At 44.9% G+C, this 25393-nt stretch overlaps 1 protein-coding gene across 2 annotated transcripts in view; it reads right to left on the bottom strand.

The window, feature by feature from the left end:
• MYO7B (myosin VIIB) overlaps nucleotides 1-23060 on the bottom strand; it is a 53156-nt gene extending 30096 nt beyond the window's left edge. For both annotated transcript variants that reach the window (XM_010390582.4, XM_019280599.3), the window contains exons 1-19: nucleotides 22795-23060; nucleotides 18475-18517; nucleotides 17082-17195; nucleotides 16309-16461; nucleotides 14924-15108; nucleotides 13988-14109; nucleotides 13146-13288; nucleotides 12939-13052; nucleotides 11133-11286; nucleotides 10123-10199; nucleotides 9696-9815; nucleotides 9348-9490; nucleotides 7795-8005; nucleotides 6108-6243; nucleotides 5706-5866; nucleotides 5025-5063; nucleotides 3289-3426; nucleotides 2158-2310; nucleotides 1542-1640 (exon numbers count right to left, since the gene is read on the bottom strand). In XM_010390582.4, coding sequence (XP_010388884.3) covers nucleotides 1542-1640; nucleotides 2158-2310; nucleotides 3289-3426; nucleotides 5025-5063; nucleotides 5706-5866; nucleotides 6108-6243; nucleotides 7795-8005; nucleotides 9348-9490; nucleotides 9696-9815; nucleotides 10123-10199; nucleotides 11133-11286; nucleotides 12939-13052; nucleotides 13146-13288; nucleotides 13988-14109; nucleotides 14924-15108; nucleotides 16309-16461; nucleotides 17082-17195; nucleotides 18475-18492 — 2280 coding nt within the window. In that variant the 5' untranslated portion in view covers nucleotides 18493-18517; nucleotides 22795-23060. The remainder of the gene's footprint in view (nucleotides 1-1541; nucleotides 1641-2157; nucleotides 2311-3288; nucleotides 3427-5024; nucleotides 5064-5705; nucleotides 5867-6107; nucleotides 6244-7794; nucleotides 8006-9347; nucleotides 9491-9695; nucleotides 9816-10122; nucleotides 10200-11132; nucleotides 11287-12938; nucleotides 13053-13145; nucleotides 13289-13987; nucleotides 14110-14923; nucleotides 15109-16308; nucleotides 16462-17081; nucleotides 17196-18474; nucleotides 18518-22794) is intronic.
• Nucleotides 23061-25393: the final 2333 nt, after the last annotated feature.

Here is a 25393-nt window from a genome sequence, read left to right as displayed (position 1 = left end):
GAGGCAAGGGTATGCTACAGGCAAGGTGGACCTCTGCAACAGTGCACTGGTATCCCATTCTTTTTTGTGCTCCAATACATTTCACTGTGCTGTTCCAGCTGCAACGTTGTAGCACAGAAACTGGATCACCCGTATGTTGGGGTTTTAGTAGTTCTCCTTTTGTTTTTTGGGGGTTTTTTTCTCTTAAGGAGCTTTCCCCCATACGCTAGGAGACAATAACGACTGGACACTTAAGAGAGACAAAAGAAGTTGTCACCGCTCAGGGGAGGGATGCAGCTGGCTACTCCCTTTAGCTGAGGTGTCTCGTGAGGGCAGAGATACAGTGAACTTTGGACTGGGAAAACGGGGTTGCATGCAGCCCCCAGCTCTTGTTCTCTCAAGCATTCGGAGGGGAGAGAGGCTGCGGTGGCTGTGGGGAGAATTGGTCACCACTGCAGGATTCCGTCTCCTGCTGCCTTTCTTCTACCGTGAGTGCAGCTCTGTTCGTAAGAGCGGCCGTTGCATTGGAACCTTCTTAACAGTTTACCTTCACTAAAAGAGGGACTCTTCACCATCTGCTCGGGTGCCTCAGGTGAGAAACCCCGGGATCCCGGGCCCTCTTCCCCTCCACACCAGGGAGCCTTTCCCTGCCCTGCTGGGAGCCAGGCTGCTGCTGCCGTGCCGCACGGGTTGGTTTTTTTTTCCCACTGCTCCAAGTTTTTGCTACACTGTAGCTCTGCATCCCCTGCCCTCCCGGGAGGCCCTGCGGTTCCAGCCCTGCCTCCCCGCGGTTTCAGCAATAGCTGTGGAGTTTCTGCCACCTCTTGCTTGCTATCCTGGGCGAGGCTGCCCTGCCCTTCCAGGCCCCGCTCCGAGGTTCCTGCCGCAGCCATTGTCACCATCCAGCCCGTCCGCCACGGACCACGTGAGGTCCCTGAGCTCGCGGCACAGCGCCCCCTGCCGGCGCGGGGAATCCCCGCAGCCGCCCCGCCCGGCCGGGAGCCACCAGCGCCCCTGGCGGCCGCGAGCGGAGCTGCAGCGAGGGGAAAGCGCTCCAGGAGCGGGAAGAGCCCGTTCACTGGGCTTGCTGCTCTTGTTTGTTGTCACTGCCATTGTTGTTGTTTGCTTGCCTTGTTATACATACACACACTGGTAAAGAACTGTTATTCCTTTTCCCATATCTTTGCGTGAAAGCTCCTAAATTTTCACGTTATAATAATTCAGAGGGAAGGGTGTCATATTTTCCATTCCAAGGGAGGCTCCTGCCTTCCTTGGCAGACACCTGTCTTTCAAACTGAGACAGCTGCCCATGGCAGGGAGAGGGGGGGAAACAGGCCAACGTCTCACCTCACCTTTCGTCTTTGAGAGCTAGAAGAACTCAGCCTCTCCTACACCAAACTCCCTTCATTGAATTATTTGGCTTTCAAGAACAAAGATCCACCCTCAGGTTCAAGGAAGAATTGGTAAGATAACCCAGTCCTCCTTGCACAAGCAGACCGAGCTGTATTGTGAAGCATCCAGTCTTTCATGAGAAAAGACAATAAACTGTCCTTTTTACTTACTTTAAGGAAAATCTTGGTCCTTCCAACTTGCCAGCTTTCATCCTTGCCCAGCACTTCTTTGGAGATGCTGATGCAGCTCTGTCGAACATCATTCTTCAGCTGATGTGCAAAAGCATAATGATGTTAGGGATTGGCTGTGAAACACAGCAGCTGTAGTATGCAAGGATCTACTGCCCTGCATTCCAAAGGGCAAAGAACAGAAACAGATGAGGTCTTGCAGACCTCTGGGCTGACAGTAGAATGAATCAAAGTGGTTCAGCTCAAATGGTCAGGAAGAGGAGGAACGTGATTGCATTCCAGAGTCAAAGTGTGAGGAGGCTGTCAGAGACCTGAGAAGTGTGTGATTATGGAAAAAAAACATCTGAGGGCAATGGGAATGGGGATGTTACCCTGCCTGGGATGTCTGCATGGAGCAGGCCAAGGACAGTTGGACCTCAAAGCAACTCTGCATTTTCAGTTAAGGTCGAAGGGAGTACTTAAGTATTTAGCTTTAATTCTGTGCTGACAGCTCTCTCAACTCTGCCAGCAGTAATTCAAGACCTTTCTGGCAGGGGAAAGACCAAAGCCTCATAAGGAAAAGTTAGATTAGCTTTAAATCATGTTTTTGCTTGCACACCTGTTGTCGAAGAGACCATGGCAGAAGAACTCTGTATCTCTCAAAGAACTCCTCAAAGCTGTAGCGAATGGGGTACCCAGCTTTCCTGATCTGAATGGTCTCCATCATCCCTGAATATCGCAGCTGTTTGATACATAGTTCCCGATCAAACAACTGAAAGGGAAAGCAGATGAGGAGACTTAGCACTGAAAGAAGGTACACATGCAGTATCTCTCAGAACATGTCCATTACCCTCCAGCCTCAGAGGGCCTGCAAAATGGCCTACTGTGCTTTTTTTAAATTGTGTTTTTCTTTAGTGCACTAAATTAGTTCATTACAAGCATAAACAAGTCACCCCAATGGCTCTACCAAATTTGTGTATGTCAGCAGTAAAAACAGTCCATTAACTTCAGTCTGGCTACCATTTTTCATTCTAGAACTGTAATTTCAGATGAATGGTGAATTGATCATATAATTTTGCAGGGGTGAATAACTGCAGTAGCAACTTAGGCCTTTGGGCATGCCATGCAAAGCACAGCAGGCATGCTGCTCTTTTCTTCTTATTATTGTTTAATCTTGCCTGAGGTTAAAAACTGGCTCACTAAGCCACATGCAGTGCTTCAAAAATTTTTAACTCACTTGACCAACACCATACAAAGTTTTAGAGTAGAATCAGGTCGAAAATCCCCCGAGTTCCAGCCACGTGTCCTAATGACAAACTGACTTCTCTTCTCTTGTAATGTCAGATTAAGCCACATCACCCCTCTCACAAAGTCCAAAAGCTTTCCTATTCTCTCTCAGGCTATTTCATAGTATGATCATTGTTGATCATGTTTTTTGTTTTGTCCCTTTGTTGAGGAGTTACAAAGTCTTCAGTTTCGTCTTTATCTTTACCGAAAAGGCTTCTGTAACTCTGCTCAGGAATACACCTGTCTGCTTTTTTGCTATCCATTACTCTATGGTACTTTTTTGAGATGCTTTTGTAAATTAACAAAGCTATATCCTCCTACTATGTTTATTGCAGGAATAGCCTGTACTCCAGCTCTTCTTGGATGCAGCCAAGTACAGCTACAAAATGCTACACAGCAACTGAGAGCCTTTTCTCATTACAAACTTTACCAAAGGCAAGACTTCTTATTGTTAGAATATTACCAGTGGTTTCTTGTAGTCATTTGGCTTGATGCAGCGGATGAAGTATGGCTGGCACTGCTCAAGGATTTTCATTAGTTTTTCCAGGGATTGCTTGAACTGTCCTCCCAGTGTCGAGAGCCGCTTGGTGGTATCCAAGCCCTGAGAAGAGAAAGCACATGCTGACTGCAACATCATTCACTGTCAGAGGCCAATTAGTAAGCCTTTGTATTTTTGTACAACGTAATAGTATCACACAACCACCAGAAAAACATTATTTACCTACATGGGAGCTAAATTGGCCATCTGCACCTTATTAGTTGGGGTTTATTCTTGTAAAGAAACCCCCCACTAAGTGCTTTCACCTACTTGGGCACTAAGTCCTCGCAATGGGGGTGGCTGTGGTGGAAGTAATTCCACCGAGAGAAGCCCACATGCGCCTCTTTCTTCCAGCCAAGGCTGCGTTTAGTGCCAGGCCTGGGTGCCAAGCTGTGATTCCTGGGGATGTGCCTGAAAGCTTGGTGAGAAACAGCCACTCCCAAAGCAGGAATAAACTCCAGGCAAGACATTTTGCTGCCATCATAGCTAGGAATGCTAAAGATCCAGAACAGCCCATTCCTTAGGGACTAGCCTTGCTCATTAATACTACAGTAAGCAGTAAAAAGGCAAACTTTTACTGGAGGATAATGTATGAGGTACTTCAGATTTCCCCAGCCTCTCTGACAGCACAGTTACACCTGTGTCTTTCACGCAGATCACCACATTAGGCCTAAGTTTCTACATCTCAGTATGGGCAAATTAAATTACAGTGACAACAGTACAGATTCCAAATAACAAAAGGACTCCACTGGCATTTTGCATACAGGCAATGAGCTGATCATTGCAGCACAACACAGCTGCTTTGTTTGTTTGTTTGGTGGGGGTTGGTCCATTGTGGGGTTGTTGGAATATTTTTCTAAGTAAATAATTTAAAGTTGAGTGGCTCCCCTCACTTCCATGGTCTTTAGGGTACCTCATCCTGCTATTCTTACATCTAAAGTGCCCTTTTGAACACTCCGATTTCCACCCTCTGCTTTAGCTACAGGGCAAGGCTGCCCTCCAGTGATCAATCACTCATGTCTTTGGAAAACAGCTCCTGGGAATGTCTCGTTGCAGCTCTGATGCATCTTAGGGCTAGCAAGCATCCAAAGTGGGTATGATAACAGCATATATATATTTTAGCTGTGTACGAGTTAAAAGTGATTTTCACTCTCAGACTCTTTCTGCTGTACCATCAGTGGGATGGCCACACAAGGCTGAAGCTCATGCCTTCATGATCTCACACATATAACATTGTTAAAGCAGGGTTTAAATTTGTTGTTGAGTTAAGGGTGACTTTTCTGTTGTGATGTGTCAGGAAAGGAACTCTGAGATCTCAGGACAAAAAAGTGTTTTCTGGCACATCATTCATTGTTCTTTTCTGTAGCCGGCTTCTTAGGCTTCCCAATGATGGTCCCATTTATTTGAGCATCAACAGCTAATTTCTGTGCATTTTGACATGGGGTAGCCCACATTTGGTATTTCCTTTCTTGACATGCTGCTATACTTTTTTTTCAATAGTTCAGCCTTATTTATAGGGACAAGACCCATTAGAGTATTAGAGCAATGTAGATACACCGGATATTTAATCTGGAGGTATTCATAGCATTTAAGAGATGCAAAGCCAGCTCTCTGTTGCTGCTTATACCACTTCTGACATTCTTTGCCCCTGGGATGTTTACCTGTGCGTGGCCAGGTGTTCTGGACAGCAGAAAGCCACACTGGGACAAAGACGGAGGAAGAAAGGACAAGATCAGAAAATGCTAGGAGAATAGACAGACAGTAGGTAAGATAGCAAGCTGACTGTTCTGTATCCTGACAGGAAAAATCAAATATGTAAACAATAAAAGCAAAAGTACCTTCACATACTGGTGACACTACATAGTTAAATGTTCAGAAATCAAGGTATGTGGAAGTTGGAGCAGGACAGAAAACCTGAACTGTGCCCCACACTGTTTCTAGTCCACTGCACTTCACACCCTTATTTTCACTAGGCACAGACACACCAGGCACAGTGGAGTCTCTGATAATGACCCATCATGAACTTTGGCCCAAAGTGACATCCAGTTGATGACAACATGTGGGGAGGCATCATGACTCGTGGTTCTGAGACAGCCTGCAGGCATGGCTACACACATGTCCAGGGACGAAGACCTGGGAGGCAGGGCTGACATTGCACTTGTTTACAGCATGAACACCAGACCCTGACTTTTCCTGCAGCCCCCTTGGCAGAGACAATTTGAATGAAAGAGATAGGGATTTGCAGAGACAGTGCAAAAGAAAGAGAGCGTCAAGAACAGCCAGAGCTTTATAGGAGGGAGGAGAAATGAGTTGTTTCTGCAAGACAGTGCCAGTAAGCCAACCTTGTAGACCTGGTCAGATCCAAGATGCCGAATGGTCCCGCGTCCCAGACTAGGTGGGGTTGTTTCCACCTGGAAAATCTCTCTCAGGAATTTGTTTTTGGAGGAATGGACCACTTGCATTACATTAGCACTCAGTGTGTCACGATTTTTCTCCAGGAAATCTATAGGATGGAAACAAAATTAGCCTGTCACCTCTGCATCCTGCTGGCTCTAGCACCACTCTGTCTAGCTAAAATCCACTTAATTTACAGTAACTTGCAGATTGGTTTAGAGTAATCCTCCTGACCTTCTGATCAACTTCAGATCAGCATTACTCTGGAGAGCCACATATCCAGGGCAGGTGGATATGTGGCTCTCCAGGATATTCCCTTCACCCTCCGCATCCAGCAGAGATAGGCTCACCTTTTGATTCGTAAAAGACGACCCCAGCAAAGTGGTTGATGCCAAACTTGGTGTCATGAACACTCTTAGGTGGGATGTAGACTTTACTTTTACCGTGGAGGGAATTGATTTTGACGAGCATGGTGGCATCAGTGCCCTAGAAACAAACATAAGTAAAAAAGGATGGTTAAGCAGATTGTCCCCACCACTGGTCTGTGCTCAGCAAACAAACAGAAGTGGTGCTTAGAGATAACAAAAGCTCAAATACTGCCCTTATGTGTGGAATAGATCTGGAGGAAAGTAGTGCCAAAAGTATCTTCCCTTTTACACAGACTCCTGTCTCAAGCATCATGACAGAACACACCATCAAGCACAGGGCCTGGTGTTCTAGCGCTGTACACAAGCCCCCGTAGCATTACTAACGTCACCAGGTGCACTTAGAATTTACCAGATCTTTGGACCTCACAAGCAAAGGCCCCCACCAACCTTCTCATGCCCTCCTACCCAGGAAGCTGTAAGGGGTGCCTGCTCCTTCTCCTGGGCAGACACAGTTGTTCTTGCACTCCTCAGCTGGTGCAAGACTCAGAGATCCCTGGAAGAATCCCAGAGCAGATCCCAGTCAGCAGGCCCAGACCATGAATTCCAGAGGCAAGCCAATCAGCTGGGTGCTTCTCTTCAAGGGGTGCCATCATGATGCCATCCCCTCATGGGCCATGTGAGCTCTGTGCACTGGCCCATGCCCAGGGCAGTGGGGGCTGTGCTCTCAGAAGTCACATGCTCCTGGAATCATGGAAGAGGTGTTTTCTTGATCTAACTGTGGGACTACCCTCTTCTTAGGCAAGAAAGGGAAAAGCTGTCTGCCTGTACATGATCCTCTCAAATTGTTACCTGAAGGACTACAGATGAGCTGAGGCAGGGGCTTGCTTTTCTGGACACCCTCCATTGTCATCTGATTTCTGCACCAACACTCCAGCTTAGCCTCACCATGCTCTGCAGACTATGCAAATGCTCTGTTGGGATGTCTGAGATCAAATGGTACTTTCATCTCTGCTCTTCTGTTTGAGATGACTGGCCTTTGCAGAATAACATTTCACAGAATCACAGAATCATGGCAGACAACAGCCACAGGATCTCCCTCATGCACTCAGCAGGTCAACTTGTCATGGAAGGAGATCAGGTGAGTAAAGCAGGGCCCTTGCTGACTGGGCCTGATCAACTTGTTCTGTACCTGCTCTGTGATGGTGCTCTAAATGATCTGTTTATGACTTTCCCTGGCACCAAAGTCAGCTGCCAGGCCAGGCCTGTAGTTCCCCTTCAGTTTCTCACAATGGTGACATTGCTGAATTGAGTCTGTCAGCAAGGGGAAGAAAGAGCAAGCTGCAGTCTAGACCAACAGCAGAACAATACTCAAACAATAAACTATTTCAAAGATTTATGAAGAAGCCCTTGTAAAATGATGCAGACTCCTTCTTTCTCTGTCTGGAACAGCTGTAAGAGTTTCAACAGCAAGGCACCAGGAAGAGCACATTCCAGCAGAGAGTGAAGCAGTCGTGTAGTGAGCTAATTTGAAAGAAACATCTATGGGGAGAAGATATTGCCTCTTCTAACGTATCTGAAAGCCACTTTTGCACTTTTGTGTGTCTAAACCCAAATGTCACCTGTGAGCTGTGTGCAAAGCCAGGGATTACAAGTGAAACCAGAAATTTACCTTGGGGAACCTGCTCTCTTCATCAATGAGGGAGATGATATTCATGGGCTTAAGTGCAATGACTTCCAGAGCCTGGCGGTTGTCAGTGAAGTCAATGTTGTTCCAGGCAATATGCTCTGCAAGGTATTCCTCTTGCTCCAGCTTGAAGACATGGTGCACGAAGAACTGCTGAAGGTGCTCATTTGCAATGTTAATGCACAGCTGCTCAAAGCTGGGGAAGGACAAGATGAAAGCCCATGGTCATCCTTGGCCAGTGCTGCACTGGTCTGTGCTATTTGTTTAGCCTCTGCTTTAAAGGCATATCCAGATATACCACTGCCATATTCCACAGTGCTGGTGACCACCATCACTGCACGTTGCCAATCTTAGCAATACAAGGGAGGCATTTTCTGCTGTGGCAAAGACCAGCAGCAATGAGCCAGCTGATGCCTGAATGTTGCTTAGTAGGCAAGAAAAGATCTCTTAAGTGTTTCAAGAAACTCTAGAGATAAAGGGAACATGTAACTGTGAAAATTGCTTGACTTATGAGCATGTGACATGTTTCTGCTTGCAGTGGCACTTCTGCTTCTTTTGTTAGTTACTCCTTTATGCTGCACCTGAGTATCATTACCTGGTACTTGCTGTGGCACACTGTGTGGGCCTCTGGGGTGCTCACCACAGTGAGGACCCATGCGGAGTGCAGACCCTGGGGAACAGCACAAAATAACAGGAGAGAACACAAAAGATAGAAGACAGACTGTAGAGATCCCAGATTCTGTTCCTAAAGTCACTGAGAAATATTATCTGGCTGAAGGCAAGAGGCATCAGTTGAAATGGATTGCAAAAGATTGCAGAGTATGTGCTGATGGTTTGCTGAGAACTGATGGTACCTGACAACTGAGAGAGCTGCTGTCCCCCCAGAGAGAAGGGCAAACAGAAACGGTGCTTTGGGAATGGAAACACCAGTGGAAGAGACAGCAGTGACACGCAGTGACACAGTGGTGTGCTGACCAGGGGACCAGGGACTTAGCTGACCTGCCCTTAGGAGTACAGAAATGAAGCAGTCAAAAAAAAAAAAAAAAAGGGATGGGAGAACACTGAGAAAGATGTAAGCATGAGCTGAAATGGGAAACACAACACAGTCTTGTTTGTACAACATGCCAAATGTATCCCAAGAGACATTGTAAAATGCTGTGGAACAGGAAAGTTTGGTACAGAGACACAGGGATATACTACATCCTCACATAGTGGCTGCCTGCCACAGTAGCTCCATAGCTATCTCCCCTTAGAAGATTCCTCAGGTTCTGGAATAGACATGTGCATCCTGGAATAGACATTTAGTGCAATGGCTGCACTAAAATGAAGGTTGGGGAAGGAGGCAGAAATATGATCAAGACTGAAGGAAAATGGAATCTGCATGATCATAATTGGGAAAACCCAGTAATGAAATTTTCACCATTTTTCTGAGAATCAGGATGATGTTGAAAGAGCATGTGTCTGTTTGTTTTTTCATTCTTTCCCTTTACATCAGCAGCTTTTCAGCTTCCTATTGCATTGCATCTGAAGTTTCCCACCTGTTGTTGCTGAAGTTTTCAAACCCAAAAATGTCCAGCAGTCCAATGGATTGACGTCTGTCTTTAGGCTTCTGAGAAGTTGGGTTGAAAATGGCTGAGTTTATCTTGTTCACGATCCACAAGAAAATCCGTCCATATATACCCTGAGAAAAAAAATGAAAGAGGAATTGGAGCACATTATTAGAGACTTCGGATGTAACTTACTGGTTGCTATTGTGCTGTCAAGCTATGCCTGAGAACTGCAAGGGCCTGGAGCCCTCAAGGTCAATCACATAAGGCTCCTCAGCCAGGAAGACAGTTCTGAAAGCATCCCCAGTCTTTAAACAAGAAAGCCATGAGCACCAGTACCTTCACAAAGGCATCCCTCCCGTCAGCAGCTTGAACCACGTTCAGAGGCCTGGACACACTTTCTCCTCGGACAATGATGGAGAGGTTTGTGAGGCTGTTCTGGAGTTCACTAGAGTCTACCTGGAGAAACAGTCATAGCAGCCTGGTCATTCCAGGAGAATAAAGGAGATCCAGCAAAGTTTGTATCAGGAGGAGGGCTATGACAAACTAGTGATGTCTAGCAGCATCCACTGGCAACTTGCTGTCCCAGTTAAAGATCTCCTGGCTTGGAGAGACATCTGCAACAGCATGACTGGAGTGTCAGCGAGAGAGGGGGCATGCCTGTTGAATGTATGTTCCTACATACACTCCAGAGATGTGCTCTGCCAGTGTGCTCAGGGAACAAGGGGGAAGGGAGAACCAGCAAGAGAAGATGAGAGTCCATTACCTCGAGCAATTTGGTGGCAATGGAGAAGTGTGGTGAGTCCATCACATCGGAGCAGTCCAAGTTGTCGTACACGGCCGCTGCAAGGAAGAAACAGCCAGTGTCAGGGGGTACCATCACTGTTGTTAATATAGCTGTATTTCTGTGACCCCACAGCACTGGGAGTGTGGCAAGGTATTCAGTTCTCATTTGAAACTGATGGGTTCAGTGATTTTACCAAGGAGGGTCCTGATTTCACCCAGGGATCCTGGGATCTACAGGGCTCTCATGCCTAGAACATCAGGCTAAAAACAGCAGCCAAACTGACAAGGCTATTCATTTAAAATAGCTACTACTGGGGATCTGGGGAAGTGATATCTGACTCCAGAAAATCTGTTTCTGGAAATAATTTTTCCTGTGTATTTGGCTTGAGGGAAATTTAGACAACAAAGGGGAATAAAAGAAATCTCTAATTTTAGTAGTCAGCATTAATCCAAAGAATCCAGCTGGCATCACTGTATCAGGCCCTCTGTATCACAAAGCAAGGAGTTATTTTCTAAAATGTGAGAGCTTCTGGCATGTGCTGGTGGGTATCACACTGTGCCTGTCCATACCAGAAGAGCACCTATGCAGGTGAGTAGTCAGCAGACTTAAGCAGGAGCATGACTGCTATTATCTCCATGGCAAACATCACTCCTGTGTCCTCTGGCTTGTGTAGAACAACAATCAGCAAATGTAACATGGCATTATACTCTGTTGTTTCAGTTTGTGTGATAAGGGCCTATGTACAACCATGGAGACCTGACAGCATGACAAAATAATAATAAGATACTGTTTTTCAAAACACTTGGCAGTGGAGTCACATATCAGAATTTCATGGTGCTTATCTGCCTGCCTTTCCAAGTCTGTTGACCTGTTAATAGAGGGCAGAGCAGCACAACCTAATCTGTGCAGGTGGAAGCAGGAAGCACCCAAGGGAAGCACCTTTACCATCGAGCCTGAGGAAGGGTAAGCACAGGCAATATTGAGTTTACCTTGAAACTCTACATTCCCTAGGTGCAGGATTGCAGCCAGCAGCTTGCTGATGTCCCAGTGCTCAGAGTCTGAGAACATGAGGATCTTCATAGCCGAGCGAATGTGGGCATAATCCTTGGCATCATTCCGGCCGTCGCAGGACATGCAGTTGCCCTGCAAGCACCACACTGACAGGTAAGGAAGATCCTCCTGCTACCCAGACAAGGAAGAAAGCACCTGCAGACTAACAAGCCTTTGTACACAGGGTGGCTGTCCTGTGAGTCCACAAGGACGCAAGGTAAAAACCTATTTAGACATTCTATATCTTCTTCCCATGGTTGTATCTTCCTTCATCTTTACTCTCAAAAAGTACCCATTAACAGAGGGCTCAATAATGCATTTCTCCAGCGCTAGACTGAATGCTGGGGATGCCAAAAGGAAAAGCTGAGGGGAAGGCTGCTCTGGAGCATAAAAGGACAGGAAGCTTTGACAAGGTTACCTACATTTACAAGGTCATTTACAAGGCCTTTGGTTTTCTCTGTCTGCCTTGTCAATGGAAAATTAAGAGCCCTCATCCCAAACCAAAGCAAGCTGAATTGGATAAGTACTAGAAGGCAGAGCTCAAAATAAAAATATTAGGTCCTAACGGAAGGCAAATGGAAGCATCCAAGGCAGCATCAGAAGAACCTTCATCAAAGCCTGCACAGCAGGTCCTAGGATGCTGCTCCTGATAGAAACTACTTTCAGCCCTAATGGAGATGGGGAAATGCCTTTTTTATCCTTGATGTTTCTGACAATATAGCATGATAATTACAAAAATGAAATATTCCCAGACATGTCAGTTTACAGCATGTAAACATGCCAGCTTGTGCCAACAGCTGACCTTTATAAAACCATGGATATGTTCTCCTTTAATCCAATCCTCCTATCTCACTACCACACTGCCCTACTGCTGACCCAGTGGCCTTTTTATGGAATGGCCAATGGATTAATTGCACTAATTGCACTCATCAGCTTTGCTGTAAGATCACTGATATTTTGAAAATATTACATTTGAAAAAATCTCCGCAACTTTAATGGTTTTGCTTTTGAGACTCCAGAAACAGATCATAGACTTGTTTTTATTTCCTAGAAATTAGATGCCCAGCTCCAGCTAATTTCAGTAGAGGCATTTTTTCCACAGCTGTAGAACAGCCCAAGTCAAACCAGCTGGCGTATGTAATACAAGGTATATACACAGGCTAAAGGACAGGATTTTCATCATGGCTTTCATGTCCTAAACCATTCAATTAGCCATTTTCAAAAATCTCACCTATGAAGATCCCACTTCTGCCACAATGGCATCATAAACCCAGACATGGTAACATCAATTTTGGGAGGTTACGCTGAATGCCAGCTGCCTGCATTATGTATATAAGATTTATTAGATATAAGGACTAGGATTCTTATTCATATTCCTCTAAAGTACACATATCTGATTACCATTCTCCCTGGCATGAGATCCCTTACATTCCTCTGGAATCTGAGTGTCTGGGAAAGTGGGGGATGTTGTCCACATTCTTTATGTTGTCCCATTTCTTTATGTTTCTTAAGTCTGACTTTGACAGAAAGCTTTGACATGCCATGAGCTGCTTCCCACTGGTGGACAATATAATAAGTGTCTGAAACAGATGCTCACAGCACTTTTGGTGTTACTGCTTCTGGTACTCTAAGGGAAGCACTGTTCATATTTGGTAAGTACCATCTGCAGCTCCTAGTGATTGCAATTGCGCACTGGAAGAAGCAAATGGCAGAGGGATAATGGAGAATAAAGCAGAGATAATTACCATAGTGAGATAAGTGTACTCTGAGGCAGTGCCCAGATTCAGCATCTTTTTCTGTTCTGTATTCATCCCCATTAGCATGCAGTAGAAGATGTGATAGTTCCTCTCCTCTGGAGCCTAAAAAAGAAAGAAATAGGCCAATGGACAGCCTTGTCAGGATAAGCTTCTAACACAAGAGCAGGCAGAATGTACACCTGCCAGTGCCCTCACCTGCCGGCAAACCCGGGACTTCTCCAGGAGGAACTGTTCTATGCGGGCTCCTTCTATCACACCATTTTGGTTGAAGTGAATATCAATGTATTTCCCAAAGCGGCTTGAATTGTCATTTCGAATTGTCTTGGCATTTCCAAAGGCTGATGGGCAAGGGACAGAGATAGTACCTGGATTATTGCAGTTCATGATCATCAAGCCTATTTTTTTGCCTTTCTACTTTGTTGCTAGTATTTTACACGTGTTCCAAATGCCTGCGCTCAGAAGCACTGGAGCATGTCTTGTCTCAGTCTGCCTCCTGAAGAGAGGGGCAGGCATACTGTGCATCCAGATAATTGGGTCCTAAAAGACATATTCAAATGATCCAAATGTGGTCTATATCTGGCCAGCCAAGAGATCTGGACAAGTCTGAAGACCTCCAGAAGGATTTACTGGGAACATGTTGATCCCTGTACAAAGATGGGTGTCTCAGGGTGTCTCATGGCTGTATCTATAGGCTCCCCTATAGATACATCCATGCTTGGCCAGTCACTTTGTCACTGTCTAGGGTAAATGCTAAACCAGGGGGCTTTGCCTTGGGCTCTGCATTCCCAAGGACTCTTGTGCTCCCAGCAGTTCCAGGTTACATACTACAGTGGCACCTCCTCCTACAGCGTGAGAGCAAGGCTGCTGAGGACTGCATGGGAACATGGCAGAGAAGTATAGAGAACATCTACAGTGCATCACCAGTGTTTCAGGGGGGTTACCAGTTAAGCAGATACAATGGTTCAAAGATCTGGTTTTGATTTTTTTTTATTCTGAGGTAAATGTGGTAAATCAGCCATGTTTGCTAAATAACCCACCTTCCAGAATGGGGTTGGCCTCTAGGATTTGCTGCTCTATCCAGGAATGCTGGCCACTGACAGCTGCCAAAAACTGTAGTATTAGCTTTGTGCTTTCAGTTTTACCAGCTCCAGATTCTCCACTGCAGTAAGAAACAAGATCATTACAGGCTTCCTTACTTTTTTTGGTAACATGGCAGACCTAGTTTAAAAAAAACCCCAACCACTAAATTTACCCTGTAAATGGTAGATCAGACTTTCATAGAAGGCTGGAAAATTTGAGTCTTTCATCATCTTATCTGCTTAAATTTAAGTTGTTTTTTAGACTTAGGCTGAGAACTAAATCCTCCCACCAATTAAAAACAAGCAAATCCATGGAAGACATTCTGTACCTGTGCAAATTAAATGACCACTTGCTTTTCTTCTCTATTGCATTACCAGATTGTCAATGCCAGTGTTAGCACATCAACTGAGTTGACTCAGCTATAATCAGATACTATTGCAATGAGACTATCTGGTTCTTCACATTGATGACAAACAGAAAATGGATTCTTTATAGGACAAAGAAAGCTTTCTTTCATCTTCGGGTTATTTCTCTTTGGGAAATGTCTGTTCTCAGGAACTACATGTAACATAAATATCTTGTCTCCAAGGTAAGAGATAGCCCTATATCACACATGCTCAGGTGTTATGTTTCTGTGTGTAGTGACCACCTGCAGAATGTACAACCACATTCAAAGATTCTGGGGGAAAACAATGGACTTTGGAAATCCTTTGCTTATGTTCTACCTTTTGCAGCCCTAACTGAAAATAAAGAAGAAGGGAAGAAAATATTTCCCTCCTCTTGTCTCTAGTCTTATCTGTGCCCTTCCATTTGGAAGGTCTCCTGTGTCCACAAAGGTGCCCCAAACCATGCCAGACTTAATTTCCGCTATTATCCTCTCTGAGTCCAATCACCTGATCACACAGCACTGGTCTCTCTTATTCCTCTTCATATTGAAGTAACAGTTGTCTGCAATGGCAAAGACATGAGGTGGAAGCTCTCCAATCCTCTTGTTACAGTACAGTCTGATCTGATCCACTGTGTAGAGAGGCAGCAGCTGGTACGGATTCACTGCTACAAGGATTGATCCTGTGTAAGTCTGGAAAACAGTTGTGAGCATTATTGCTACAGCAAACCTGCAAACAAGAATGCAAGCAAAGCCACTCACAGTATAAATCTAAACAGAGGCAGGAGGGGTGCCTGGGAGATCATAGCAGCACTTGGGTGAGCTGAGAGCCCAGTTCCTCGCTATCAGCTGCTGTTAAACGTCCCAGGATAAGGAGGGTTTTGCCCAAGGAAGAATGCTAGGTGTAATCTCCTTTCCAAATCACAGTTCTCTGTCTCAAGCTGAAATACACAAAAGTCCAATTTGACCTGGCACTTTTGTGTTATCCTAAGGTGCTTTGCAGTGTTTTGTTAAGCTGCTTTTGTATTCCAGTGCAGATGTAGCTGAACTTTGCTAATGGGCCAAGTCATAGGTGTGCTACTCATACAGTGATTTAGAAACATTTGTATGCAGCACCACCAGTGAAACGAAGGCTGTTGAAGGCTGTGGAGATGCAAGGCAATAATATAGTTCAAAAACTACATGAAACAACTGCAGGCTGCTAGAGTCTAATATAACAGGTCTATACACACACCTTGGTAGTTATAACTGCAGCATCTATAAAATCAGTCCTTTTTTACACTGAATATCATCACACCTGTGTTGTAAGAGGCAACTTCTCTCCAGTACTGTATATAACATGGGAGGCAAAGCATGGAAAAACTTGAATATTCATTATAATATTACAAACTGGAAACTAAGGAAAAAAGAAAATAAAAATGCCAAATTGCCCAGTTACAGATAAAACTTTCAATGGACAAAATATCCAGATTATTCATTAGCGATCTTATTACATCAAAATCAAGTAAATGTTAGCTTGGACTGGGGGACAATTGAAATCATGTCACTGTGTACTAGTTAGGCTGATCCTCCAGGTAAGAGCAGCACTAAGCTGTAACATGGGCTGGATTTAGTTCACTGTCAGTAACTGGTGGCAATGACTGCTCTGGGAGAAAGTAAGTGGGGCCACTACCTGTGCCAGCACTGTGACTGAAGGGCTGCTGGTAGCTCTCTTCTTCACAGCCAAAGTACTCGAGTGAAAGAAGATAAAAACTATGTTGTGTCTCTTTGGCACCCTCAGGCAGTAAAGAAATCAGAGGGCCTCACGTGTGAAAGGCTCACAGGCTGCTCAAGTCACTTGCTAAATGTAGAGGCCATTCCTGGAGGTGACCTGGAAGCGACCATGGCACTCACATAGATTTTGTGCTCCTGATGTCGGATGAGGAGGTTGTGCACCATGCCAGCTTCATGGAGATCCCCGAGGCGGATCATGTCCTCTACCCCCTGGACAGAGGAGGGGTGCATCAGGTGCACCATGTGCATGTTCCGAGCCGTGATCCAGTGTTCCTGACAAAGGCAAGGCACAGACTTTAACGTGTGATGCTGTGGCTCAGAGGCAAGCAAAGGAGAGCTGGGTTAGACTAGAGTGAGCTTCAGCATAACACATGCTCAAGCAAGCACGTTCTAACACACAGGTGACTGGCCTAGAAGAATTAACTGGTTTGCTGCTCCCCAGGACTAGATGGTTAAAAACACTGAATGAAGCCATTCAGGTGGGTTCTGAACAGCACCAATTTTAACACTGTTCAGAGTGCAACTCTGTCATCACAGGCAGAACATTGTATGAGGTAGGGATTAACTGATTTCACTGGGATGATGTTTCCACCTAAAGCTTCACCAGATTTAGGGATTGGAGCCCATCCATTTCCATTTCCTAACCACGTAGATATAACTGCTGTCTCATGAAGCTCTGAATCTTCTTAGTGCTTGGACCTGGAGATGATGGGTGACCACCCTATACTTGCCTTATTTCTATAGTCTTTCTTTCAGCATATCCTACCAGACATTATCAAAGTCAGACCCTCTGGATAGATGGAGCTTTGGTATGACCCAATAGGTCCTTCTTTTGTACTTTGCACTTTTAAATTTTATGTTCATCTTTTACAGAAGGTTATAGCATAGCCCACCTTGCCTTCATCATCCTCCAGCAAGATCCGTCCTGAGTCAGATTCCTTTACAACTGCCCCGATAGGGACATTAAATTCACTGTTTGGTTGAGTGTCCAGCCACACGTGATCACCCTGGGGAGAAAAAGCTACTGTCAAGTACAGTGACATACTTGATGCCATGTAGCTCACAGGCAAACACCTCTTGGTCTTCCTTTTTTAGTGATTTGATTTCTTTAGCAGTGTTTATCTGGATATGTTCTTACTGCTTGCCGGCAGAACATTCACAGACCTCTGAATTCTACTCCCAGCTCCACAGCTGATCTGGAACATGACTTTGGACAAGTCATCAAACCCAGCTGTCTCCCAAGAGGAAATGATGCAATACCTGTTCCAAGGACAGCAATAATGCAGCTCCACTACCTCTCAGAGGCTGGCTAGGGGCACAGGGAATGCTGGGGAACTGCCTTGGCAGCTTCACATGAGCTGTGATATTCTCTCAGAAGAGATTCTTGAGAACATAGACTTTACCAGCAAAAAGAAAAACAAACAAATGGATGTACAGACTGGATGCCTAGAAATGTAGAGGCCTCTGTTTAGAGAATTTTTATATTTATATTTTTCCTGCTATAGCTGAAATGTGAGTGCATCCATGACCTCTCTTAGGAAAAAAACCCACCAACATTCTTTATCCAGTCCAGTTCCTCTCTTCACATTTGTAGAGGCTTGGCAACACCTGGAACCTCTGCAGAGCAAGCAAGAACTGCTCTGCTGTCCCTGGAGGAAGGGGTGAGCCCCTTCCTAGGAATGAGCAGCATCTTGGTGTTGCCTGCACCAGTGTCCTGGTTATACTCCCCTACTCCAGGCCCTTGAGAACACCTTCTCTTGCTCCAGGCCCTGATACAGATTCAAACAGAAAGATGGAATAAAAACTGAACACAGTTGTAGGTCGGTGGACTTTCTAGCTGTGTCTTGTCATATACAACTTTTGTTACACACCGCAGCATTGATGGTCTTAGTTTCAACATTTTTACTGAAAAAAATATTTATTTTTCCTCTCAAAATGCTTTGTGGCTTACATTTAAAACCAACCAGTGTAAATCATCTATAAACATTGCACAAGATAATGAAGAATGTTACAGACTAACAGCTCTCATTTGTGTTGAATAAAACTCCAGAGGTAACTTGTGTGGTTTCAGTGCCACACCTTGTGACAGAGGTCACCTGCACAACAAGAGCATGGCCTGGCGAGGCAAGACACCTCTTCTTCCCTCATCCAGGCTGAAATTATTTTATACCTTGTTGATACTGGGTTATTGCTACTTTCTTTTTGACTGAATTATGATGGCAAGGTAATTTTTTCCTCTTTGTGCCTCAGGCTAATCACTCAATCAGAGCAAAGAGTAGGACTTACCTTTCTGAAAACCACCATTATGTTTCAGATCACTGTATGCAACCTGCATGCCAAGAACATAATGTTAGGCCAGAAAAGAGCTTTGATGAGAACAGACAGCGGGGTTTTCTTGCATAAAAAGAACATCAAGATGCCTTAAAATAATTATGTTAAAGCAGAAGAGATCATAGTAAGATACACCCAATGTAGAAACAATGACACCATCTACACAAAGCAAAGAATGTGCAGCACTGGGGTGGTGCTCTGAGTTCTACCACATAAGCCTGGAGACACTCTCAGCCCTAAAGATTTCACTGTGCACATTTTCATACCAAACAGTTCTCTCAGTCAAGTGCTAGGCACAGTTATTGGCTGAACTTCAAGGCTGGCTCACTAATAAAAAGACCCCACAGTGCAATGTGATGTGATGCACAATACAGTTACCTTTGGCTGGTCCATTGACCCAGCAGCTCAGTGACTATCCCAGAGGCACAGGTTTAATTAATATATTCCTGAGCTGAGTTCCCTCACACCCTCCAGCTTGAACCTACCACCAAACAGAAACTGAGGCCTAGAGTTCACCTACCTTGGCTGGAATGGGAGGGATTGCAATCAAGGCATGAACAGCAAAATAAGGGACTGGAGGGAACCATAATAAAATTAGGAACTCACTGTCAAGAACATAACAGTCAAAATATCAGTGGCCAGAAATCTACAGCAGTGCTTTAGTTAAGGGATGATGCAGTTTAGGCTGTCCTAACCAAGAAACTGAAGTCTTCAAAGCCACTTTCTGTCCCACAGACAGAGCTCGATTTTGGGAGTGATTCCATGCCTAGGATGATTTGCCATCTGGTCTTTCATATTCTATTGTTCTTACGGCAAAGTCCTCATGTTCTTGTTCAGGATTCAGAGACAGGACCTGCATATCAACTTCAACACTGGGATGGCCTGTTGCTGTGAGTGGTGCAGGGTGGCACAGCAGCACAGTCCTTGGCAAACATAGGCTAAAGATGGGCCACAGTCAGTGATTCACAACTGACAGGCACTTTTTCACCTGTACCAGAAACCAGAATATGGCAAAAGAGTAGAAATGTTGACCCCTAACAAGGAGGGAGTGGCAGATGCACGGAGACAGCAGTGTCACATCAAAGGGACAGCTGGCTCTGGATCCGGTCTGACAACAGCCAAGAGCGGACGTGTAGGGAGGAGATCCCATATAATCCCAGGATATGCAGTTCCAACATTTAAAATGCTTATTCCCACAGAAGCTGTAAGTGGCCACCCCCCTGCACCTGGTTGCATGGCCACTTCGTGGCCAAGCCTGGCTCTCTCTGCTGCTCTACTTGACAAAGTAATGCTGCCCATAAACCAAATCACACCCCACAGGATGGGAATTTACCTCTCCAGAAGAAATCTTCACTGTGTGGCTTTTGCAGCTTAGCTCCCTCTTTTTCATAAGCATTGGAGTAACAAGGGAAAGGAAGGTGAAACTGGCCCTGGTGCCATGAAGTGCCAGTTCTCTGCTGCACAAAGGAGGAAGTGACTGAAGGACGGTTATTTATTACAGGACTTTGCTCCTAGTTCAGTGTATATGTCATTTCCAGGTCAGGTGTTCCAGTGAGCACGAAGCATAATTCTTGCCTGGGTGAACCTTAAACTTCAATCCTCCATTTGGCCTGTATCCTTTCAGATTTCTGGAAAGCACTCCCAGAAGAAAATTCTTTACCATCTGGTCTTACACTGCTCCAATACAACTGACTGCCCTGGAACTGTCTGTCTCCCTGTTAGGTATGAAGAAAATCAGACCCTCATCTCTTCATCAAAACCTCCCCATTATTTTCCATAGCTCTTTTCTGCAAGAAAATGCCCATCAGTCTGTGTCCTGTGTGGTCTGTGTTTCACAGTATCTACAGCTCAGACCAAAATTAACTTGTCACACTTAACCGAAATTCATATACACACCCATATAATGGGACAAAACGTCCTGGTTTCACTATCATTAATTTATCTCTCAACAAACACTCTGTCCCTGTGTTCCACAATCTAGGTGCATGTTAACTCCCTATTTGTCCACTTCTCTCTTTCCAAAATAGGACAGAATGGCCAAGAGCTTTCCTCTTTCTCTTGGCTCCATATGTACTCTCTGTGTCCTTCTTGCAAATCTGGTTAAATTCCAGTATGGGAAAGAAACAGAAGTATAGTACATCTGTAGAGAGGCAGATACAGGGTTTCTCCAGCCAAAGCAAGAACTCAGGAGTCAGGAACATTCCAACCCTTATGGTGAGCCCAAACAGTGAGGATGAGATTTTTTCCATGTACCCTAACCCAGCCGTGTCACCTTCCTCCAGGGTCCTGTGCACAACACTGTGCACTAGTCTGTGTGCCCACTATTAAACATGCAAATGTAAATGTGCAATAATTGTGAGCATGTGCTAGTATACCTAATATCCTAATTCTTATTTTCTTGTTTCCTAAGTTCAGTGTGGCTGCACTGTATGATGGGGCCCCTGCTGTAGCTCCATGTCCAAATTAGAGGTCCAAATTAGAATACTTATTCAGGCAAGGCAATAAATAGTGAGGAGTAGCACGTGTTTATCAACGTCACATATTTGTGTTTTAATGTCAGCCTCCTTACCTGAATTTTTGTTTAAGTCTTACAGCAGCAGATACAGGTGCAGAAACAGAGTGTAGGCCCTTCAGGGCTCAGAGACTTTTTCAGAGAAGCAGAAAGCCACAGAGAGCTTTCTTCAAGTTTCTAACTGCAAATCATTCCTACCCAAAGATTTTGCCTCAAAGTAGTTCTTTAGCAGACTTATTTTTGAATCAGTTTTTAGAAGTCTATATGCTGTATGTGATTAACAAAATTCCAAGTACTGATTTTATTAGGTAAAGGTCAAATATTGGCAAAGAAATCAAAGTACATGCCTTTATATTGCCAAGGCAGATATCTAAACCCAAAGCTTTTTGTGTAATTGGACAAAAAAAATGCCATGCATATTCCTTCAGCAAACAAAACATACCCGCTGAAATTCCAAATGGAGCACTGTTTGGGGGCAGAGAATCTCATCCTAAAAATAACTACATTATTAACACTTGTGCCCAAGATGCAGTGCCTGTGCTACTTCAGAGAGAAGTACAAGATTTATGTCCTATAGAAACTGTATGAGATGGAATCATAGGGAAATTGAGGTCATCTGAAAGAAAAGTACAGCTCATTGAACAGTTGAAATATGTACTGGAAGGGAGATTGATTTCCACAGTTGACATATTCAAGAGGTAGAAAACAAAAGCTGAGGGAGCAGGTACTTGATATACCAAGGGGAAGCAGCCAAGATGCTCTGTGCAGCACATGCAGCTAATGAGAGAGGAGCAGGCTAAAGGTGCCTCCAGAGAAGGGCCTGTGGGTGCACAGGGGCAGCTCAGGTTTGGGCAGGCACTGAGCTGTGCAGACGGGGAAAGACGGGAGAGGAACTTGCCAGGAATGAGCAATGCAATGTACTGCTGAACACAGAGTTTGGTGAGGGACTGTGCAGAGCACAGGAACACTTGTAGTGGTAATTAGGGGTAATCTGTAGCATGGTCTATGCTGATTAATTGTTGTAAACTTTCCTGTAAGCAACTGCTGAAGGTGAAGACTGTGAAGTCACATCTTAAGTAATAAAGCTCAAAAAATTATTAAGTATGTAGCAAGACACTCGCACAGGCTGCCCAGAGAAGCTGTGGCTGCCCTATCCCTGAAAGTGTCCAAGGCCAGGTTGGACAGGGCTTGGAGCAACCTGGGATAGTGGAAGGTGCCCCTGCTATGGTGGAACAGGATGAGCTTTAAGGTCCCTTCCAATCCAAACTATTCTGTGGTTCTATGATGAATGCTGCATTGAGAAAAGCAACAAAATAAAATTGGATGAACTCAGGTGAATTCAATCCTGCTGTTGCTCAAAGCAATAGATCTGTCCAGATAGACATGTATTAACAAAACTGCCTCGTCCTGACACCTTCCTAATTAAGAGACTGATGTCAGGATCAAAGGGTTTAATTTGCACATGGCACTACCCTTCATATTTTCTCTCCAGGTAAATCAAAGTGGCCTTGTCATTTCTGCATCACCAGGTCCTGGATATCAAACACCATTTTATGTTAAACTAGTTATTTCTCTGAGGTTTCTGAAGCGAGGTGGATTGGATATAACAATTTGCAATTTAAACTGTTCATTCAGCAGTCCTCCTGCCTACACTAACCTCCTTCCCTTCCTCTAAGCAGATTTGTAGCTCTAAGTCACTGATGTCTGTTAACTCTGAAAGGCACAGTGCAGGAAACAAAGCGAACTAAATAAGAAGCACATACCGGTAAAGGATTTCCAAGTGCATTGCATGGTTTTCTTGAGCATTCTGTTCCTCAGGGAAAGGCTTATTTCATTCCAGCCAGTTCATGGAGTTGCACAGCGAGGCAGACTGCAGGGGCTCTGGGCACCTTCACACACGCCAAGTGGGCGCTGCTTACGCTGCTTGGTAGAAGACAGGTCATTCTCCCCCACTGTGCAATCCCATTATGGTCTGACTGTCATTCCATCCTTCCGTTTGGGAAGCAGCCAGGATGGTATTACAAGAGTATATTACAGACTGCTATCTGCCAGGCTCTGGCTCATGAGGAACAAAGGCATGTGCACGTTAGTGTGCACACGCATGTTACCTGCAGAATGAGGGTTGGGATGGATGCCCAGTTATTCAGCATTGATGAGGTGAGGTTGTTTCAGACACAGGTGCTCCCTCCCCTGTGTGATGCACAAGCATGTCACAACTAGGTTAGGAGGTTTCATTTCAGAAAGATGGGAATTCATAACAATTAGGAAGGAACCTCTGTACCTCCTTCCACTCTCAGTAAATGCACTAAATCTTTATTCTTTCATCAGTGCGGTCTCAGTGCAGCTGGAATTTGGGACAGTGGCTCCCTGCAGAACATGACACATCTATAAAGGACTAATTTCCAAGGCAGACTATCATCATACTCTGATCCTCTTCAAACTTTAGTATGGGATAGATTTCTGTGTTTTCTAGGCAGCTTGGTACAATTTCCACATACCTTGGTACACATTATCCAACCTTTTTTTTTTATGTTAGTTTCTGATTATGTTTTCCCTTGTCCATTACTTTTTGTTACACTACTCCCAAGTTATTTCCTTATTACTTTATTTATTGTGTTGTAAAGTTGTCATCCTCCCTTCTATTTAGTCAGTTGTGTAAAGCCATTCCATTTCTTTATGGAAGCTAGAGAAGTGCAACAACAGGAGCCTCCCATCACATACTGGCACACGTGCCTGCTCCTTCCAGAAAATATCTCTGTGAAACCACAGAGTGCAAAGACCTAAAAGCAGTAAAAATCCTGTGGGATCAGGAAAAAAGGACATGATACCATTAAGAGCATGGTCCTGAGGCTCACTTAAGGAACTTTGTGGCTATGTGGAAAAGACCAGTAGAGCTGTAAACAAAGAGATATTATCTGTGTTTTATGTCAGCTGCTTTCAGGGGAAAAAAAGGTTTTCTGCGTTTTTGCTAAGAATTTAGGATCGTATCCGAGAAACATCTGACTCCACTACCAATTTCTCCTTCTAAGTGTTCCACTGTAGAAGATGTTGAATAATGACTCAGTCCCGAGAGTTCAGCTGTGTTTAGCCTGGTACACTGAACTCCCTGCCTATAACTGTGCTTGCTCCTGGACGGAAAGTGTTAGTTAATAATGGCTTAACCTCTCTGTCATCCACTGCAAGGTGCCTCTAGCGCAGAAGAAGTAGACCTCTTCTGCCCCAAATTCTCAACTTACTAAATTTTGATGACTCTGAACAAGAGTGTAGCATGCAGAATTACAAAAATCACTGTTTGTTCAGAAATACACCAAAGGACACATGCAGCAGTTTTCTATCTGTCTCACACTGACCTGTATTTTCCTAGAAAATGAAGGTGTTGTATGACAAACCAAGGGGCAGGACACCAGCACCGTACACATTTATTAGACTCACATTTTTAAATGCTGCATCAATGACAGCAGCCATCCCTAATAATCCTCAACTTGCATATCATGGGTGTGCCAAATTCTTGAGTAATGCAACTACTCAGAGGATAGGGGCTATTGAAACAGAACACAACAATCCCTGAAAAATACCAGCATTGTTTTGCCCTGCCTGTGTTTACTCCAGAAGTCACCATCCCCTGGGACCTCAGGGTGAACTTTCAATGGATCCTGAAGGCTAAATCTGGAGGAACCGCCCACACATGAACTAGATTGAACTGGAGCTTCAGCCAGGACAGTCACACCTAAATTTGCTGAGAGAACCTGTCCTTCCTTTCCATGGCCATGGCGGGTCCAGCCAGCTGCAAACATGAACAGTGCCAACCCTATTGCAGCATCAGAGCCCACCTGTGTGCGTGTGCCTGACCTCAGGCTCTGCTTTGCCACCTTCTTGCAGAGATGCATGTTAATCTTGCTGACTTGATAAATTTACCTATTATTTAAATGGCAAAACCTTTTCTGCTCTAGATGACACTCCGGATCTCGCACCCTTAATCACTGTGGGAAGCATCGCACCGGATGGCCCTCGGTCTGGTGGAAGGGAGATGTTGGGAACTCCGGTGTAGCTCAGGCCTGTGGTTCCGAGCAGCCATTAACAGTGTCAGGGCTTGGTTTGGTCTCCTGGAAATTCCCGCAGGGCTCAGACAAGGAAACACCTTTGCCAGGATCGCAGCCACGTCACCCTGCAGCCGAGCACTGCCGTGGTCACCCAGGGGCTACAAATAGCCTTTTATCCTCCAAGGCTCCTTCAATTTCCCCAGCGCTTCAGTTATCAAACTGAAACCAAACCATATTCTACGGGAGGGAAGCAAAAAGGAGAGGCCAGGACGTTCCTGCTCGCTGTGGCACAGCCCGAGCCCACAGCGCGGGGGCGGCTGTG

Source organism: Corvus cornix, chromosome 9 (assembly GCF_000738735.6).
Source record: "Corvus cornix cornix isolate S_Up_H32 chromosome 9, ASM73873v5, whole genome shotgun sequence".
NCBI classification, from domain to species: domain Eukaryota; kingdom Metazoa; phylum Chordata; class Aves; order Passeriformes; family Corvidae; genus Corvus; species Corvus cornix.
The sequence above is the reverse complement of the archived record's forward strand: the minus strand, read 5'-3'. Positions and strand labels throughout refer to the sequence as shown.